Genomic DNA, 21997 nt, shown 5'->3' on the forward strand with positions numbered 1-21997 from the left:
AATGGAAACTAACAGCTGGTTATGTTCCCTTAGGGCAGTAGACGGTGAGGAAGAAGATAATTTTCTTACCTTCATCTGCCGGGACGTGTCATGTCACAGCACGGCTACGTTCCACGCTGCCATTCTGTGCCATGACGTCATGGCATAGAATGGTGGCACTGGAAAGCAGTCGTGCCGTGACTTTACACTTCAGGCGGCTGAGCTCCGTACAAAGTAAGCTTGGCCAGAGTACCCCTTTAATTAGGCGGTTCGGTGCACTGGGAAAGGTACTACTAGTAGAACTGAGCTCTGGTGAACGGGAGGCGGAGAAACCTATAGCCAGAGTACAATACATTCCTAATTGATGGTCACATAACATTGGTTCCTGTCCACACAAAGGGAAGGGACTATAAATGCACAGGGGTAAGGAAAGAGGCTAAAGCCCCTATTATATAAGCCGATCAGCGGGAGCAAGTGAGCGCTGACCTGTCAGGTCACCTGACAGCGCTTGCTTGCTTCTTGTTCCCTGCGGGATGCGGTGCTATTACATGCTGCAACAATGAGCAGGCAAGTGGTGGGGGTGGGGGTGGTGTTCTAAATAGAGGAACTCATCACTAATCAGAAACCTACAGTATTTCAGCAGATGGCTGGCAACACTATTTAAAAATATATCTTTTATTCAAATATCAAAATCTACACAATGCACATAAATCATGAAGCAGGGATGGGGGGATGTTACCTGTACAGGTTTATATGACTCCACACATAGACACTAACAAAAAAACATTCACTTTATCCATATTACACAGTTGATTATTTGTAAGGCTCCTAGAAACCTATATTGTTATTCCGATCATCTGTACGTTTTATCCCATTCTTTTCTCTTTTGACTTCCCAACAAAATAGGAAACGGTCTCTTAAAATTGCTAGTGGTAAAAGTTTTCTGAAAGTCCAGTTCGTTCTACGTATGGCACGTCAGCAGGCGAGATCTTTTAAAGACCAATAAATAACGCAGGGCAGTCCTGTCAAGATTCAGCATTGTTGGTGTCTGGAAAGTTCTTAGTGACTCTTCGTTGCTTGTGGTTCAGAACTTGAGATTTATCAGGAGTTCCGAGAGCTTGTTGATATCAGTCAGACATGGCTCACTTTGGAGTACAAAATCCACTTTAATGTTCTGACAAGGAAATACACTTAAAAGTTCACTTCTGAGCCGCTCAGTCTCTGTGTGGGAACGAACACCGGTATCTTCTCTCTCCCTATATCCAACTGGTTTTCTGTCTCGAAGGTTGAGGACTTCTGTTTGAGAAGATGGCTTGGGTTGAGTATGGGCAGCCCTTCGCCCAGCAAAGGAATGTCCTTTAGATTTGGCCCTAGGTAAAGAAAATATTGTTAGCAAGAATGCGATACTCTGCAGATATTGCCACAAGTTGTAAGAGGCAAAAACTAACTTTGGTAAGGAATTCTTTGTAAGGAACTTGTCCAGAGGTGGCCCATTTCTCCCTAGAGGGTCATCGGGAACCATAAAGATGTCTCCGACAAAGGTGAACTGCAGCAATCTGCACATTGCCAAGATGGGAAAAGAGAAAAAAAATTATATCATTGATATAGATAGATATAGATATATATATATATTTTTTTTTTATTTATTTATTTATTTTTTAAGATAACTTAGTTGCCTTGACATGTACCTGTCCTTTATGATATTCCGCCAAGCATGAGATTCAGCAAAAATGTCTCGTAGATAATCATTTGTGACTATTACGCCATCAGTCTTTTCTGCCAGCTGTAGCATAAACCTGTGTTGGATTAGAAAGTACATGAATATGTTTAGAAGGGTTATAGAGAATTAAAACAGCACCACACCTGTCCTCAGGCTATGTGTGGTATTACATTGTTACATCCCTTCAATAGAACTAAGCGGCAATAGCACATACAATCCAAGGACGAGAGTGGTGCTGTTGCTGGAAGAAAGCAGCTGTGTTTTTCATTCTCTTTCATCCAAAAAAACAACCAAAATTTTAATAAATAAGGATGAGGCTTCATGGCAATTTCTGGTCACGTGACTAGGAGTCATCATGTACCGCTGCCTAGTCTTGTGCCCCCTTCACTCATAGGTGAAGTGTATATAAACGGGACAAACTACGTAAAGTATACATATATAAACTACGTAAAGTGCTGCAGAATCTGTTGGCGCTATACAAATAAAAAAAGCAAAAAAAGCATATAAAAACTAAGGCACACGACAATAAGCAGAGCCAATTACAGTGCTAAAGCATTTCAGTGAAGCCACAATATTTATTTTTAAAGTGTCGCTGTCGTTTTTTTGTGGTTTTTTTTTGTAGAAATCAATAGTTCAGGCGATTTTAAGAAACTGTGTAATTGGGTTTATTAGGCAAATATGACATTATCTGCATTCAGAAAGACTTTCCCCAGGTCCCCCCCCCCTCCTCTTTCTCCTCCACTGCTTAGTCTATCAGGAAATCTCGACTCTTTTACATCAGTTGAGCCCTGTGTAATCTATGGAGAGGGGAAGGGGGAGGAGGGAGATTAGTCGCCAGCAGACAGAAGAGAATAAAGGATTACACAGTGGGAGCTGTATGAAAGCGGGTATTCAGAGGTCAGTGCTCACTTCAGATAGCCTGGTGATGTAGCTGTAAATTAACTCTTTGTTGTCTTGTTTTGGTGCCTCATCTCCCTCCACCCCTCCCCTCTCCATAGAGAACAATGAAGACAGGGGGGAGAGCTTCAAACTGGTTTCTCTGGAGGAGCGGTCCTGCATTACACTGACAACACATTGATGTGAATAGGCACATCCCGCGCGCTGGATTAAAACTGGTTTTTCCTGCATCTACTCTTCTCACCTCCCAAAACTAAGATATGGTAGGAAACTTATAAAACCAATAGTAGTGAGAAATAGATGTTTTAACATCCACCCTGGTGACTAGTTCCCCTTAAAGCTAATGCCAGTAGAATAAGAGGAAAGCTGCATCATGCAGTTCAACTTGTGGGACCTGTATGGAAATTGCCATGTAGCCTATTAATTCTATTGAATATACTGTGGCTGGATCCTGCTGCAGCGCTCAGCATTACCTGTCATCATATGATGTAATTCTTTTGCCTTCCACTGTTCTTGAAGGGGTAAAAGAGAGAAGCCCAAGATCATTCAGCTCAGTAAGGAAGTGCTGCTCTATGAGGAGACAAAACACATCATGTACACATAAGTTTTGTATCGGCTTTACAAAGGGTCATGTCATGTAGTCATGTACCAATCCTTCAAGTGTGAACTATTATATCTCTTACTGTCCTCCCTTGTGTGTTTCCCCATTGTTTCCTATCCTATCTACCCCAATCCCACTTTACTTGTGAAAAAGGTTGGAATCCCGACAGTTTCAAGTTTGCAGCTGTTATTGGACACTTTGTTGTCTTCTCTGCAAACCCTGTAAGCCTTGTTATATGCAGCATTTTTTGGAATCGAACATGTTTTTGTTAAATTGTACGTAGAATTATATTTTGAATAAAAATATGGTTAAAAAAAAAAATCACAGCTGTACAGCTCCTACGTATCATGATGTTATAAATATTATAACTGTGCTTACACTGCTAATTATAACCAAAAAAGAAAACAAATGCTGATTTTTCGTAGCAAACAACTTCTATATCTTTATTGAATATACATTAAAATCATTGCCATAAAAAAGAGAGACAAACCAAACATTAAAAAGAACAGTGACTATCCTGGAGGTGTTTCTAAAGTGACCAGATCACATGTGCTGAGATCTCTGACCAACAACAAATGTCACAGAACAGGGGGATATATTCTCAAGAATCACATAGTAGGACGCTATAATAAATATAATAAATAATAAAGTGCGAGTGCATTAAATTCATAGACTCAACCTACAGATAATTGATAAATCTCCGATCCACCCTTCATCTAGTATTATTTCCCCATCAAATCTCCACAATATATTGTTTATTTACATTGAACATTGTCTTTTAGAGCATATGCACCCACACATGTCACATGATCTCTATTACACAATCATCTTTTTTATACTTATTATATTATATACACTTTATATATTTTCACATATATTTATTGAAAATGCACTTAAAGGGGTTGTCCGGCGAAAAAAATTATTCACAGAATAACACACATTACAAAGTTATACAACTTTGTAATGTATGTTATGTCTGTGAATGGCCCCCTTCCCCGTGTCCCACCACCCCCACCCGTGTACCCGGAAGTGTGGTGCGCTATACATTACCTGTCACGTGCCGACCACGGTCTCCGATCCTCAGCAGTGACGTCTTCTTCGGGAGGCCAGCGGATCTTCCCGAGTGCTGGCCGCCCTCTGCAGCGTCATCCGAAGCTCAGCCGCGATTGGCTGAGCATAACTGTGCTCAGCCAATCGCGGCTGAGCAGCTGATGACGTGGCCGCGTCATCAGCCGCTCAGCCGCGATTGGCTGAGCATAACTGTGCTCAGCCAATCGCGGCTGAGCGGCTGATGACGCGGCCACGTCATCAGCTGCTCAGCCGCGATTGGCTGAGCACAGTTATGCTCAGCCAATCGCGGCTGAGCTTCGGATGACGCTGCAGAGGGCGGCCGGCACTCGGGAAGATCCGCCGAACTTACGAAGAAGACGTCACTGCTGACGATCGGAGACCGTGGACGACACGACATGCGGTGAGTATAATGCACCACACTTCCGGGTCTAGCGTGGGTGGGGGGAAACACGGGGAAGGGGGCCATTCACAGACATAACATACATTACAAAGTTGTATAACTTTTTAATGTGTGTTATTCTGTGAATAATTTTTTTCGCCGGACAACCCCTTTAAGCACTTTTTTCAAAGAACACGTTTACATATTGATATGTTTTCATATTGATCTGTATTCACACCTTGTATACATTATATGTTCATGTGTAAAAAAATAATGAATAAATATTAAACATAATTTAGATTTAGCTTTACACATTTTGTTTACACCAGCACACAATGCACTTTATGGGTTATCTTCATATTTTTTATAATTGTATTACAACAATACTGTTTATATGCCTTATGAGGGGTTATCCAACATCCTGCTCGCACATTTACTCCACTAGATTATCCGTGGTAGTGCGCATGCCCGAATGACTTCTCTGTCTGCGATGCGCGGCGGCCCATGTGACCGGCGGCGATGTCATGTTACCTAATGATCATGTGACCGGCAATGCCGGCTCAGGTGATCGGGGCCGTGACGCTGCTTCCGGTTGGGCCGCGGCGCACTCGCAGTGATGAGATGGAGGACGGAACATGCGCCGAATCAGCCACGGGTGTTGAGTAAGTAACAACGGAGAGTGATTGGTGGGATGATACTATTTATACCCTTATCGGATGGGACGTCATTACCCCCGGACGAAGGCAACGAAACGCGCGTCGGGGGTGGTGGCGTCCTGGAGGATACACATTGTATATTACCGCAAAAGGTATCTAACTGTCTGGATCTCTAGATTTGATGGGGAAATAATACTAGATGAAGGGTGGATCAGAGATTTATCAATTATCTGTAGGTTGAGTCTATGAATTGAATGCACTCGCACTTTATTATTTATTATATTTATTATAGCGTCCTACCATGTGATTCTTGAGAATAGATCTCAGCACATGTGATCTGGTCACTTTAGAAACACCTCCAGGATAGTCACTGTTCTTTTTAATGTTTGGTTTGTTTGGTTTGTCTCTCTTTTTTATGGCAATGATTTTAATGTATATTCAATAAAGGTATATAAGTTGTTTGCTACGAAAAATCAGCATTTGTTTTCTTTTTTGGTTATGATCAGTGTTAGCTGTAGTGGTAGTGTAACGGCCGTTTGCAATGGACCTAGAATGACCAGCATGAGCACTTTATAGGAACACAGGCATTGCATGTAGACAAAACCGTGAACTTTACACTGCTAATTGTGTAGGTAAATGTATTGGGACCGCACTGTGGGAAATCTTTGTTAGGGGGCCTTCCCACACACAGCATCTGCAGCAGATCCGCAGCAGATTTGATGGTGCAGATTTTATGCTGTGTTCAGTTATTTGGATCAAGTCAGCTGCGGATCTGCTGCGGATCCGCAGCAGAAAATCCGCTGCAATAAAGTGTGTGTGAAGCTACCCTTAAGGTCTGGTCTCTCTTTTATGGAAATAGACACTGCAACTTGAAATAATTCAATGACATGATGACAACACAGGGGTCCATGGTCTCAGGGTCCATTTACACAGAAAGATTATCTGAGAGATTATCTGCCAAAGATTTGAAGCCAAAGCCAGAAATGGATTTGAAAAGAGGAGAAATCTCAGGCTTTCCTTCATGACCTGTTCTCTTTTAATAGTCTGTTTCTGGCTTTGGCTTCAAATCTTTGGCAGATAATCTGTCAGATAATCTTTCTGTGTAAATGGACCCTAAGGGGTGATTACACAGGGGGCCGTGGACTAAGGGGTGACTACATAGGGGGCCATAGACTAAGGAATAACTACATAGGGGGCCATGGACTAAGGGGTGACTACACAGGGGGCCATGGACTAAGGGGTGACTACACAGGGGGCCATGGACTAAGGGGTGACTACACAGGGGGCCATGGACTAAGGGGTGACTACACAGGGGGCCATGGACTAAGGTGGTGTGACTACATAGGGGGCCATGGACTAAGGGGTGATTACACAGGGGGCCATGGACTAAGGGCTGACTACACAGGGGGCCATGGACTAAGGGGTGACTACACAGGGGGCCATGGACTAAGGGGTGACTACACAGGGGGCCATGGACTAAGGTGGTGTGACTACATAGGGGGCCATGGACTAAGGGGTGATTACACAGGGGGCCATGGACTAAGGGGTGACTACACAGGGGGCCATGGACTAAGGGGTGACTACACAGGGGGCCATGGACTAAGGTGGTGTGACTACATAGGGGGCCATGGACTAAGGGGTGATTACACAGGGGGCCATGGACTAAGGGGTGACTACACAGGGGGCCATGGACTAAGGGGTGACTACATAGAGGGCCATGGACTAAAGGGGGTGACTACATAGAGAGCCATGGGCTAAAGGGGATGACTACACAGGGGGTCATGGACGAAAGGAGTGACTACACAGGGGGCCATGGACGAAAGGAGTGACTACACAGGGGGCCATCGACTAAGGGGTGAATACACAAAGGGCCATGGACGAAAGAAGTGACTACATAGGGGGCAATGGGCTAAGGGGTAACTACACAAACGGCAAAGGAACAAAGGGGTGACTACACAGGGGGTCATGGACGAAAGGAGTGACTACACAGGGGGCCATGGACAAAAGGAGTGACTACACAGGGGGCCATGGACTAAGGGGTAACTACACAAAGGGCCATGGATTAGGGGGTGACTACATAGGGGGCCATGGACTAAGGGGTGAATACACAAAGGGCCATGGATTAGGGGGTGACTACATTGGGGGTCATGGACTAAAGGGGGTAACTACACAGGGGCCATCTACTATTGGGGGATGCACAGAGGGTGCATCTCTAAAGTCCTGCATCAGTGTGTCTGGGCAGTGTGGGTGGACAGGCCAGGGCCCAGCATATATCTGCCTTTGCCAGTTAATATTTTGGATCAATGTGGCTTCTAATATTTGCTCTGAGAAATGTATATTTGCAAATATCTGCTTGGTAAAATCCCTCAACTACTTGCCTTTAGCTTCGCTATCCTTCTTCATTCTCCACTGAGGCACAAATACAGTGATGTTGCGATGCCCTCTGTCCCAGAAGTACTGTACAGCCAGTGCTATGCCACGACAAGAGAAGAAACGGTGAAGGCCATGTCTGCAGGGGAACGAAAGAAAGATTAGTGAAATCTGCCGTGTACTCTACTATGAGCAATGAACAGAATCCTATTACACCATTATCAATGGCCTGCACCTTGTGAACTATGTTACACACGATTCCTGCGAGGAACAGATAAGATTGCACAGGGAACCGGAAATATAATGCTGCGGCTGATATCCAGAGAAATGAAAATGAAACTTAAAAAAAGAAAATAAAGGTAAACAGAAAAGTAAATGCACAGTGCTCATGTATGAGGCCTTAAAATGTGGGAAAAACACAATAAAAACACCAAGGCCTTTTTTTTTTGTTGCAAAAACACCAGCGGCCAGATGTTAGCTGGAAGTCAAAGGAAGTTTGTCATCTGCCTTACACCCGTGGCGTTTTTTATAGTGGGCGATTTTCTCTCCTCTCTTCGTTTTTTTTTAGGCTCTGTGGCAGTTTTTCCAAAATGCAGCGTGCTGAGGGTGTGGCGTTTTTTCCATAGACTTCAATTGGATTGTTCTGATCATCTAAAAAAATCCATGGCTGTGGGTATGGCGTTTGTTTCTAGCGTTTTTGTACCCTTTTGGTCCAGCAGCTATGTCATGTGATTCATGTGATGGAAGAGGAAAAGGAAATTCAGCCATCTTGGCGCACACAAAAAGGCCTAAACCTTAAAAAAGATTCTTCACTCACAAAGTCAAAAACACCAGAAAAAAGTGCAAGAAAAAAAACCCCGCGATGCATTGCATTGTTTCTTTTTTTTGGAGGCCAGAACAAGGGTGAGTGCACCCTGATAGCGAGTAGGGACAAATGCCACGCTGACACTTTGGTGCCTTGGATTACCAGCATAATTTGTTCCGGCACCCTGCTTGTAATCCAAATCCACTCTTAAACCAAAGCAAATGTTCCCATAAGAAATCAAAGTAATGCAGACAATTTTTTTCACACACCAAAAATAATAGTTTATCATTCTTAATAACATATAAAACAGATGAAACAAACATTCAGAAACAGCAGAATATGTGATATTATAAGTTACTGTACAGTAATGGAGAGGATGGGAAACACAAGGGCAGACAGAGACTGCAGGGAGTATGAAGGAATGAGCAGGGCAGATGTGGGCACAGTATAGCAGCGCTCTCTGTCCGGGAAGAGAGGGGTTACAGCTATGAAGAGATTACCTCCACAGTACTGTCCCCGGATGCAAGCCCCAGCCTGATGTGGATCTGCTAGGATTTGAAAGGTAAGGGAGACTTCCTGGGACAGAGTACAGGGCTGTAGACCCCGCTATACAGACCATGCCCCTCCTCCACTCACCTTCCCACCCAGTACAGGGAGCTCTTAAACCAAAACAATGCTCTTAAACCAAGTCACAATTTTGAAAAACTGTGAGCTCTTAAACCAAAACGCTCCTAAACCAAGTTACTCTTAAACCAAGGTACCACTGTATAAAAACTGGGCTGTGGTTGGTTGCGAGGAGCAATTTATACCCATTTTCCTGTTTTTGCCACACTATTTTTACTGAGCACTATAAGGCTTCATGGTGGGACAAATACTAGCTTTACATTGTAGGGGACCCTATTAACTTCTACGGGAGAGTTTTCTAAGCATGCTCTGTCACCTGTGCAGGAAGGCTGAGCTCTGCCCATTAGCTATTAAGAATGGCCTGATCTTGTCTTATCTATATACTGTTGTCACCTTTCACTGTAATCCTGTCTGTGATAGTAGTGTGTAGACTGTTGAAATGTTTCCTCTACAGAACAGGAAGTGTCAGCTTTGCTTACTGGATAGGATGAAAACACATACTCACTCGGTTACTGGCCAATCTTCCAACTTCTCCTCTTTCTTTAGGCCCTGCAAGCGCAGAAGTTGAAGGAGTGGCTGGCAGGGCAAGGAGCCAATGGCTCCTCACTTTGTCAGTGTACTGTTTTTAACTATAGGAGCATGTTAAGAGCTGAGTGATTACCCCCACCCCCCAAGAGCAGGGAGGGGGTGGCCTGTGGTAATATCCTGCTGCTTAACCATTTCTTTGCTGTAACTTGTGACACAAAGAACAATGTTCATTTATATGCTGTAACACAGAAAGGGTAAAAGAGCAGGACACTGATGCTTCATTGCTTGTGCACTGATAACCCCTGACACACATACTTATACTTGCAGGCAGCCTGAAAACGGAGGTCTGAGGCTATCAGTGCAGAAGCAATGAAGCAGAAATGCCCTGTGTCTTGCTGTTTAACCCTTTCTGTGTTGCAGCATGTAAGTGAACTTTGTGTCATTTACATGCCTATTTAGTTGTTTTGTTTGCCATAAAAAAAATATATGTATATATCAGCCCCCTAAAGGCAAATTAATCGAATACATTTGATTAATCGCCAAGTCCTACATCAGCACCCTGTCAAAGCGAAGTCGGCATATACTGCCACATGCTGGTAGCAGCCCCACTGACTTTACTGGCCCAAATGCATGAAACAAGTGACTACATGCGGCCAATTACCTGCATTTCATGTCGGCAACAGGATACGCTGTAATAATCCTGCCCGTGCGCTGTCTGTTCAGAGGCATTGTTGACTGCATTAAAGGGGTTATCCAGCGCTACAAAAACATGGCCACTTTTCCCCCTACTGTTGTCTCCAGTTCAGGTGCAGTTTGCAATTAAGCTCCATTTACTTCAATGGAACGGAGTTTCAAAACCCCACCCAAACTGGAGACAACAGTAGGGGGAAAGTGGCCATGTTTTTGTAGCGCTGGATAACCCCTTTAAGTCAACTGTGCTTCTGGAAGAACTTTGAGACGCACCTCCGTGTCACACGCCTGGACAGACAGCGAATCGGCAAGATTTTTACAGCGCATTCTGCCACTGGCATGAAATGTTAGGTACCATTTTGTTGTACAATAGCAGGACCTGAGCGGACAAAAAAAGTTCCTTCTGAAATAATGCGGAATAACAGAATGGAGCTTCCAACTTAGAGTGAAGTTTTTTGCTTTTTTTTCTTACTTCATGTATGGTGTGTCGGTAATAAATGAATGGGAAATCCTTGGGTCTGATTTTATTTTCTCGGGTTATCATATAATAAAATGAACGTACAATGGATTCCGGTATTTGCCGTTACCGTCTTTTTATTACATAGTTACACAGTTAGTACTGGTGAAAAAAGACACATGTCCATCAAGTCCATCATCCTTTTATAATACCAATTCACTATTACTCAGGGATGAAGCCCTGATGTTGACAGGTGGTAATCTCTTACTACTAGCCTAGCAACTATTTTGGAGGCCATAATACATTTATCTTGATGTTTGACATGTATGAAGACTGAACACAAAATAGTTGCTATGAGTTGTTGAATGAGTCATGGAAAGTATCAGTATCACATATCACAGCAAACACAAGAAAGTGAGAGGAACAATGGATGAAAGCAGAAATCACCGGTTATTTGAATACTCAGAGTCCAGAAATAGATGTTATTTTCCCTTATAGAGACGCATGATAAGCAGCTGACCAGCACTCGCAATAGGCAGTGACAGCGCAGCCTGGGAAACCGCAGTGTGTAATGGACTTTGTGGACATGGATCCTTCTAGGCTGGGACAGGATTAACTGCTAGTGTACTTCTTAGGGTCCATTTACACAGAAAGATTATCTGACAGATTATCTGCCAAATATTTGAAGCCAAAGCCAGGAGTGGATTTGAAAAGAGGAGAAATCTCAGGCTTTCCTTTATGACCTGTTCCCTATTTATAGTCTGTTCCTGGCTTTGGCTTCAAATCTTTAGCAGATAATCTGTCAGATAATCTTTCTGTGTAAATGGACCCTTATGCTAAGTTTACACGAGGCGATTATTGACCCGATCGTACGATTAACGATTTCGAAGTAACAATTTTTTTTTTATAACTATCAGCGTTTAGATGGAACGATATATCGTACAGAAAATTTGTTTTGCGATCGCTTAAGCCTATCTCACACATAGGTAAAATCAGTGAACGACTGTTTACACGGAACGATCGGCGAATTTTTTACAAACGACGATTTAAGAACATGTTAAAAGATCAAAATGAACGATTTATCGATCGTTCCCCGCGTTTACACGTACGATTATTGTTCGAATTCGATCGTTATCGCGACAATTCGCCCGATAATTGTTCCGTGTAAACGTAGCATTACTAACAGCAATTACCAGTGCTGAATGATAATTGTCACTGTGTTAATTACTAAGATTTAGGCTAGGACTATCATTGACTTTAAAGGGGCACTCCAGAGGAGAAAAAAAAGAAAGAAGAAAAAAAAAAAAGAGAGAAAAATAGTTTTTAAATCAACTGGTGTCAGAAAATTCTACAGATTTGTAAATTACTCCTATTTAAAAATTTCAACCTTTCCAGTACTTATTAGCCGCTGTATGTCTGGCACAAAGTGGTGTGTTTTTTTGCAGTCTGACACAGTGCTCTCTGCTGCCACCACTGTCCATGTCAGGAACTGTCAAGAGCAGCAGCAGATCCCCATAGAAAACCTCTACTGTGCTAGACAATTCCTGACATGGACAGAAGTGTTAGCAGAGAGCACTGTGTCACATTGGAAAGAATACACCACTTCCTGCAGGACATACAGCAGCTAATAAGTTCTGGAAGACTAGAGAATTTTACATAGAAGTCATTTACAAATCTGCATAATTTTCTGACACCAGATGATTTAAAAGCTATTTTTTTCTCAGAATTACCCCTTTAATTATGCCATTGATCACAAGGCCAAGAATTGCTGTGTCACACTTCCTGAACTGTACTGCTTTGCGGCTAATTGCTTGTGGATTAGGCAGCAACCTGACAATCTCCAGATTTCTGGTTGCCTAGCAACTTGACCACATGTACTTACATAAACTGCAGTGCACAGCCATTCCGGGCATATCACCTGTGTCACAGCCAAAGTCAACATGTATCCCTAACCTTAAAGGGGGAATCCAAATGAAACCTCCTATGAAAACGTCATAGTGACAAATTAGATCAACCCACTACCAACTACCGTATTCAACATAGACTTCTTCATGTATAGGCAGATACTTATGTGACTGGAAATTTCTGACTCATTTCTCACTTGTCTGCTCCAATGATTTTGATTAGGTTTTAACATGAGAAGAAACATGATAGCAGATCTGTCTGCAAGGGGCCAGTATTGCTGTGTATGGCGCCATAAACGAAGACTGGATGGGGGACCAGGAAGCTGTTGGCAGAGTAGTAAATTTCGTAAATAGAAATAGTGGGGGGGGGGGTCCACACATTGTTTACATCCGGATACTAAGGGCCCTATTCCAAGGGAGCGATAATCTGCCAAATTGGCCCGATTCGGCCGATTATCGCATGGTGGAATAGAGAGAACGATCAGCCGATGATCGTGTCATCGGCTGATCGTTCATTTAGGGCCAGACTTAAAATCATCAGTCCCCCACCGCGCATCACTACGATGGAATAGCAGTGCTCGGCGGGCAACTGACGATTTGCGAAGCAGCACCATACTTTACCTGTCCGGATTTCTCCTGCACTCCGTCTTCCTCCCCGGGTCCCGCTTGCAGCATCAGCAGCTTCGGAGCGGCTTGACTGAGCTGTCAGACCGCTCAGCCAATCACAGGTCGGGACCGCCGCGGCCAGTGATTGGCTGAGCGGTCTGACAGCTCAGTCAGGCCGCACCAAAGCTGATGCTGCAAGCGGGACCCTGGAAGGAAGACGGAGCGCAGGAGAAGTCCGGACAGGTAAAGTATTGCTGCAAGGGCTGCAAGGACATCGGTAACGTGGAATAGGCCCAGTAAACTTGTTTACATCGTTGCTTGGCCCGTGGAATAGGGCCCTAAGGCTTGCCCTTGAACCTATTCCAGCTAAAGGCCCAATTACACAAAATGATTATCAGCCCTACTTACCAGTCATTTAGGCTGATAATCGTTTCGTTTGAAAAACAATGATCAGCCGGTATGCACAATGTTGACTGATCGTGGTCTTTCAACATGCTGAGACAGCACGATCATGTCAGTGTCATCTCTCTGTGTAATAGGAGCGGTGCCAGCAGACTGCAGCTAACTTCAATGGGCCGCCCAAACGATCTAAAGACCATTAGGGCAGCCCCTCCCGCTTCTCCCCGCTCACTGTCTGTGTGTGTAATAGCACAGGCAGCGAGTGAGGAATGAGAGAGAAGCGAGCACTGAGCTGACAGGTCGGTGCTCTCTGTCCCTGGCAAATCGTGCTATGTAATACTCATCTAATGTACTTTGTAAGGAAGGTTTCAGTGTATGTATTATTAGCAAACATTGTTACTTACATCTTAGCCACGTTGCTGCCATCTATAATAATATGCCTCAGTTGGTCATTTCCTTTTTCGTTTCTTAAATTTAGCTTAAAAGGCGTCTGCATTGCTTCATTGAATCTTTGAACTCCTGTCACGACAGGGGCGTTTTGTTCCGATTTAGCATCCCTCTTTGGTGTTCCTTCCATATCTACAGGTTCCTGTTGGGCGCCCCCATTAAACATATCCTCCTCTGGAAAGTTACTGTTCAAGGTTGTGTGTTTTCCTGCACTGAAGTGCCCTACTCCGGGGTCTGGAATCTTTACTTCAGGTTGGGGATGTGCGGCAGCGTTCTGCTGAAGCCACATGTCCGCTTCTTGTTGCTCTATTCCTTTAGCTTTCGAAGTCTTTAGAGAATCCTCAGAATCGTTCTTTTGATTCAGCTTCCTCAGCAGTCCAGTCACAGAACCATCCCCAATGTCTACTATTTGGCTTGGTGAATAGCCACAATTCTTGGCAGCTGATTTCATCACTTCTAGAAGGTAACCATCATCGTCGTCATCATTACTGGAAAGTGTATGCGATATTCCTTTTAACGTTGAAGGCCTGTGTTTTTGAGTCATGAGCTGATCGTGGCTTGATTGCTCCATGTTAACTTTGTCTAGTATCTCTGATGGTTCCTGGATCCCGTTCTCATGCAGGACTTTAAGGATGACAGATTCCTGATAACCCATCGTTTTAAAAAACTCTAAAAGCATGTTAAATTCTTTTTGAGTTCCCAACGAAAACTGTGCTTGAGACCCTGGCTCTCTCTCATCCCTTCCCATTATGGTATCAAGTAATCCAGAAATCTCCTTGAACTCATCATCTTCATCTTCGTCATGTAATCTTTCCACTTTTTCACTTGCTATCGGCTTGTCTTCATGTTGACTGCAGGTGTATTGCTTGTTTTCCTCTATGGTTGGTCCCTTACTTAGCTGCACCGGCTGTCCGTTGGTATCCCATGTACTATCGGTAATAAGTTCATGAGGCTCAGAAGCCCTATGGCGCAAAACTCTTCTTTTGGACTTTGATTTTGATATAGCCATTGGCTGAGATGTTGACTTCTTCTTAATGTTTGGATCTTGAAATTCTTCAGGTGCAGTAAAGAAAGGCGGATTGGTCATTGCTGTGTCTGTAGTTTGTATCGGTATCCTTTCATGTGTTAACGGCTGCTTTACTCTGAGATCTTCCTCCTCTACTAGGAATAGTAACTGTTCTTTTATGGAAGTTGGGAGTATTAGAAGGTCCAGGGAATGCTGGTCATCATGCTTCTCTACCAGATCTTTAAAATTTCTTTTGATGGAAGCTTCTTGGTCAGCCACTTTCAGTGTATTTTCATCTAAGAAAGTATGAATCCGACTTTGGGCCATTACCACTTGTTCTACAAGGCCAGAGATTCTAATGTGACCAGGAGTTTGTGGTTTCACACATGCTGAAGTGGCTCTGGTTAAGCAGTCAAGAAAAAGTCCTCTTCCGCCTACAAAAATACAGTACATCTCACGTGGGTAGTTCATATCTTCAATTAACTCTGGGGTGCATAGGCCTTTAATATAATCCTGAAGGAAGAAAGCAAAGATTTCTTAGTTTTCTCATAAGGTCCATGCACAGATATTAGTGGGGGAAAAAGGTGAGTTACCATTAATCTGTTCATATGGTTCTGGATAGAGTTGATCGAACCTCGGGAAATCCTAGGTTCGATCAAACTCGAACATTCACGAACCTGCCGCATTTGATTGCTGATGCCTTCCCTGTCCATGGGAAAGGAGGAGAGTGCCCGGGGACCGCCTGGAATTCCGGGATTCAGCCTATTACCTAGGCCAAATCCCGGAATTCGAGGCGGTACCTGGGCTGTCTCCTCCTTCCCCAAGGACCGGGAAGGCATCAGCAATCAAATGTGGCCGGTTCATGAATGTTCGAGTTCGATATCGAGTCACCACTTTTCCAGAACTAGAGTTGATCGAACCTCGGGAAATCCTAGGTTCGATCAACTCTAGTTCTGGAAAAGTGGTGACTTCTACGTCAACTATGGCAAACTTTAAGGCAGCAAATTTGCCTATTCCAGTGACAAACACCTCTGCATGTGAAAAGATGTCATATGGGTGCAGGTACAATCGCTGAGGCTCTCATCCATTGCTACAATAGTCAAATTCAGTCCCCTATCAACAATGGGAGGAGTTTCAATGCAGTGTTGGCCCCAGCTAGGGATGAGCGAATTTACAGTATGAGCGAAGAAAAGCACTTCTTTAGGATCGTCAGCTTGTCAGGCTGCGGGCTTTGAAGTCGTGCCACTCCGGGTGCCAGGAAAGCTCGATCCAGCTAAAATTTTCTGGGACTTCGAAGCCAGCAGCCTGACAAAGCGCTTTGCTTCGTTCCTACTGTAAATTTGCTTATCGCTAGCCTCAACATACATGCCGCTCTGTTCCAGCTCTGCGAGAGTTTCATTCCATCTGACAGATGCTAAATGTTTGCAATTGGAATATTTACTTAAAGCAAATACTAACTTTCCCGTCTTTTCAGGATAAGGTGTCATGTGTGTACATGAAGCATAGCCCTATTTTTAGCCATTATATCACTATATTTTTTTTTTACCAGATTTCTGCTATGCAGGCTTTGTCTCTTTGTATCTCTTTATAATATATCTTAGGAAACAGTAGCCATGTGAAAGGCATAGTATAGTATTATTGAACAGCCTAAGCTGTTAGGGTATGTGCACACTGAGGAATTCTCGAGGAAATGAAGCAGAAAGTTTTCAGGCAGAATTCTAGCAGAATTTAAGCCCCCCATTGACTTCTATAGGATTCCTCTAGCAGATCTACAGCAGAAAATTCTGCTCGGAAATTCTGCAGTGTGAACAACAGAGCAGAAAACCCATTGAACACAATGGGACTTTGCTTTGTACATATTTTACGGGAGGGATTTCAAGCTAAAATTCCTCTTCAATTCCTCACCTAATTCCTCGCCTTTTCCTCAGTGTGCACATAGCCTTACAGTAAGTCTCTTTGTAGTCTTTCTCTGTGTCTATCTGTCTGTGCTCTCTGAACTCTCATCCTTTCCTCCATAGGACAGCCGGAGGCGGCTGGGCCTGAAGATACGGACGGAGAAGAGAATGCTGGATCACAAGCAGCACAGAAGGTAAGTATGCACAGCTTGTGATCTGAAAACTAAAAGCTTAGATATTTTTTTAATGGCTGCACAAATAAAACATGGATCGTTCGTGCAGCCCAGCCACTTGATTTGTTGTGCTGCGTAAAGGCACTGCAAACGATTGCCGATCCAGCTGATCAATGCTCATTTGTGCCTGCCTGTGGCCAACAAGTCTGTACATTCGCTTTAATACTACCCATGTATAGAACAGTGCAGGCGAGGGAAAGGCAATGCTTTTGAACTGTGGGCCGATTCCCACGTACAGCGCCATTCTATTCACAGGTATCGGGAGCGGGGGTGAAGCATTAAAGGCGGGCCGGCCTGCCCCCAGTGAGAGGTAACCCCTGCCCCTCTATGATGCGGCTCCATTTGAACTAAAAAACAGACCGCAGCACCGGCTTCTTCCCTGCCGGTGCCGTTCTATACATAGGTAATATTACAGCGAATGAATCTGATGGTACATTTACTTTAAAAAATCTGGGAAGTTTGGCTGCTGCTGCAATTAATATTTCTCCCGTCAAAACAACCACGACGGATCCAGTAGTGCAGTGTGGTTTCAATTATAAACAGAAACCATGTTACCAGTGTTAAGCCTAAGATATATATTTTTTTACTGACTTTTAAGTATCCTAAAATTCAATATCAAATAATTCCATGTCCGTTCTTACCTTGGCCTTAGTTATGTTCCTTTTGTCACCTTGAAGCTGAACCCACATCTGCTGCTGTCCGGCCGATTGCAGGGATACGGCGTCTTCAGTGAGAACTCCTAAGATGTTCATGGTGACTCCAAATATTCTCTGGATGTGAGGATGTTGGTCTTGAAGCTCTTCTTCTGATCCTCGAGGCACAGCAAACTCGTCCATGCTGTCATGTGCTGCCTCATATTCCCCTACAGCCATCAGCATTGTAGGTAGCACAGCTTATGCCTGATGTGAATGATAAGACAATTAAAGGGCAGATGTCATATAGCGGTGACACCCAGCTCATGCAGCCCTGGTTGACCCCCTGGCTGTACCTAAGAGTAGCTACGTCTGCTGCAGGTACATAAGGGACTTCCTGTTACAACTATATTTGAATCGGCTCTTCTATTTTCTGCACTTGAGTGTGTTGCACTTCTATCGCCTTCCTCATTCTATAATATCCCTACCCACCCCTCCCTTATCCCCGCCCATGTGCTCACTACTTTCTACCTGCATCTTGTCTATGCACTATTCCCCTTATGTTTTATATAGAACACTAACCAGTGTATGGAGTACATTCTCATAGCCCAGCAATAACACTATGCCCAGCTCCAGCATGTGCAATAGCCACCATCTCTGCCCTCCCTACCTACCATTAGGATATGTCTTCCTTGCTCTATAAACACTTCCTTAGCCAATCTCCTCCTCCCCTCCCCGTCATGATGACTGATGGGAAGTTCCTATGTGTGTCAGGCTGGGGAATTCCACTTTTAGCTCATACAGAGGGGGGGGAGGAGTAAAGAGAATGTGGTATCTGCTTTAAGTCACAAGAGCTCTGATTTGTTTGGCTTCCCTGTCTGCAAGCTGAGATCCATGTTTGTAGAGACTGAACGTGCTGTAGGCGGTCTCTCATTCTGACTATTTCCTTGTTACAATTGCAGTGGGAAACAAAACAGAAAGCATTCCGGCGAGCGGAATCTAGGAGCGCCATCTGCTTGCAGCTTCATTGAATTAACTATAGACATTGTCTGACATGCAAGTAATTGGAAACAGGATAAACCTGTAAAGTTAGGGTGACAACACATGATGACATTGTTAAAAAAAAAAAAAAAAAAACGCAATGCATCACATCACTTTCCAGTAGTATGTAATGGAAAAATTTCACAGCAGTATTTATATTGTGGAAGATACTTGTGATCAAAGTATTTTAGGAGTGATACCTTCACCGCAGTATTGGAAAGTGTAATGCGACTATAACGCAAACTGACATTTCTTTTAGGCAAAATAATGGCCGTAGTTTCATAATTTTGGCCGTCATTGTAATAGAACGGGTTCCATTAGAGTAATTTGGGTTAAGACACAGGGTTCACCAATCCCTTTAAGCGTGCTAGTCGACCTGCTCCAAACAACCAGAAGGAAATAAGAAACAGGTGTGTATGAACTGCACAACCACAATAATGTAAAAATATAAATATACTTTATTAACAATTATTCTTAGGAAAAAAAAAACCTCCAAAAACTTAAAATTACTTAAAATATATATCAAAACTCCACTCCTGGCTCTAATACAGCACAGTGTGTCCCTAAGGAAGTTCTCCTGTGGAATGGAAGGCACTGGGAATCCTCTGCTCCACTCACCCTGTTGAACACTGGCCATATGCTTAATCCTTGTTGACCTAGTTGGCTTGCCTTGTGAATCTTTATCTGTTATTTGTTGCCCTTTAGGCTTTACCCATGTAGTTTATCTGTTTGTATATGAGTATGTATTTACAGATATGTATAATTATTGGCAGACATGAGCAATGATAAAACTGCTATGTGTTCCCCTTTGTACCAGTAGGTTTTTTTTCATGTCTAAGAATAATTGTTAATAAAGTATATTGATATTTTTACATGATTGTAGTTGTGCAGTTCATATATACCTGTTTTTCTTTCCTTTAGGTTGTTTGAAAATGAGCATTAAACATCTCAAAACATGTTTTCCAGTAATCTCTAATAAAGGTGTATATATATATATATATTTATTTATTCACTGTTGTCCGGTATCCATTAAAGGGGTGATCCAGGATTAGAAAAAATACAGCTCAAAAGGGGGTTATCCAGCGCTACAAAAACATGGCCACTTTTCCCCTACTGTTGTCTCCAGCTCAGGTGCGGTTTGCAATTAAACTCCATTTACTTTAAGGGAACTGTGTTTCAAAGCCCCACCCAACCTGGAGACAACAGTAGGGGGAAAGTGGCCATGTTTTTGTAGCGCTGGATAACCCCTTAACTTTTTGCAAAAAACAGCACCACACCTATGTTCAGGTTGTGTGTGGTATTGCAGTTCAGATCTATTCGCTTCAACAGAACTGAGCTGCAAAACTCAATCCAAACTAGGGACAAGAGTGGCCCTGTTTATAGAAGAAAGCAGCCAGTTTTGAGTAAGCCTGGATTTCCCCTTTAACCTCTTAACGACGCCGTTAAGAGTAAACAGAGAGGGCTCCCGGCGTGAGGGCTCCCCTCCACTAATAAAAGTCTGAATCACCCCCCTTTTCCCATTTTACAAATAAAAATAAATAAATAAACATGTTTGCTATCGCCGCGTGCGTAATCGCCCGAACTATTAATTAATCACATTCCTGATCTCGTACAGTAAACGGTGTAAGCGCAAAAAAATCCCAAAGTGCAAAATTGCGCATTTTTGGTCGCATCAAATCCAGAAAAAATGTAATATAAAGTGATCAAAAAGTCGCATATGCGCAATCAAGGTACCGATAGAAGGAACACATCATGGCGCAAAAAATGACACCTGACACAGCCCCATAGACCAAAGGATAAAAGCGCTATAAGCCTGGGAATAGAGCGATTTTAAGGAACGTATATTTGTTAACAATGGTTTTAATTTTTTACAGGCCATCAGATACAATAAAAGTTATACATGTTACATATCGTTTTAATCCTAATGACTTGAGGAACATATATAACAACTAAGTTTTTCCATAGGACACACGGCGTAAAAATGAAGCCCCCCCAAAGAAAAATAATTGCGTTTTTTTTCAATTTCACTGCGCATATAATTTTTTTCTGGTTTCGCAGCATATTTTATGGAAAAATTCAGCCTGTCATTGCGAAGTACAATTAGTGACGCAAAAAAATAAGGGCTCATGTGGGTCTGTAGGTGTAAAATGCAAGGGCTATGGCCTTTTAAGCACATGGAGGAAAAAACGAAAGTTAGCACGGTCCTTAAAGGGTTAATATTAGGGACCAGCAAGATAGTTACAGGAGTATTGCTCAGAACCACCATTTTCTATGTTCTCTCATATGGTGGAACAACAAATCCCTTGATGGACTCTCAGCTGGCGGTGAGCTGCAATCTGGGATAAATACATTAGGGCATCTATAATGTCTTGTTAGTAGTATGAGCCAGCCAGGTTAGCATGCACATATACGCCCATTGATAAATTAAAGGGTTATTTCTGCGAAAATTTCAATCAACTGGTGTCAGAAAGTTATACATGTCTGTATTTTAATTCTATTTAAATATCTCAAGTTTTCTAGTACTTATCAGCTGCTGTATGTCTGGCAGGAAGTGGTGTTTTCTTTCCAGTCTGACACTGTCCATGTTAGTAAAAAACAGAACAGTTTTTTTTTTTGTTATGGGGATTTGCTACTGCTCTGGACAGTTCCTGTTACAGACAGAGGTGGCAGCAGAGAGCACGGTGTCAGCCTGGAAAGAAAACACCACTTCCTGCGGGACAGACAGCACTTAATATGTACTGGAAGACTGGAGGTTTTTAAAGACCAGGTTTATGCTGCCTCAAATGAGGGTAGAATAAACTAGTGACAGACATGCTGAACAGATTAGTGTATTACTTACATTATTTTGATCAGTCAATCTCCTAATATGCAGGAAAATGGGATTTGTGGCGCACCACTCCCCCGCCCTTCAGTTGCTGTTTAACAGTGGACTGTCTATACATAGCATGGATAGATAACTGCCAATCAGCAGCTGGCAGGCAGAGTTTGCTGTTGCTCATGAATGTCCAGGACTACTGAGCTCACGCACATAGTGGAGAGGACTACTCAATGTCCGTG

General features: G+C 43.2%; 1 protein-coding gene across 3 annotated transcripts; it reads right to left on the reverse strand.

The window, feature by feature from the left end:
• Positions 1-638: 638 nt before the first annotated feature.
• KHNYN (KH and NYN domain containing) lies at positions 639-18660 on the reverse strand. 3 transcript variants are annotated; one of them, XM_069961569.1, is made up of 8 exons: positions 18574-18660; positions 17909-18166; positions 14091-15652; positions 7682-7812; positions 3070-3166; positions 1668-1775; positions 1428-1535; positions 639-1349 (listed from the first exon to the last, which is right to left on the reverse strand). In XM_069961569.1, exons 2-8 carry the CDS (start codon positions 18143-18145, stop codon positions 1064-1066), a joined length of 2529 nt encoding a protein of 842 aa, XP_069817670.1. In that variant the 5' UTR covers positions 18146-18166; positions 18574-18660; the 3' UTR covers positions 639-1063. The 3 variants fall into 3 exon arrangements, with proteins under 3 accessions (XP_069817670.1, XP_069817669.1, XP_069817668.1); XM_069961568.1 differs by having other exon boundaries at positions 18482-18619; XM_069961567.1 differs by lacking the exon at positions 18574-18660 and having other exon boundaries at positions 17909-18379.
• Between the last annotated feature and the right edge of the window lie 3337 nt (positions 18661-21997).

The sequence above is a fragment of the Dendropsophus ebraccatus genome, chromosome 3, assembly GCF_027789765.1.
Source record: "Dendropsophus ebraccatus isolate aDenEbr1 chromosome 3, aDenEbr1.pat, whole genome shotgun sequence".
In the NCBI taxonomy this organism is placed as follows: Eukaryota; Metazoa; Chordata; class Amphibia; order Anura; family Hylidae; genus Dendropsophus; species Dendropsophus ebraccatus.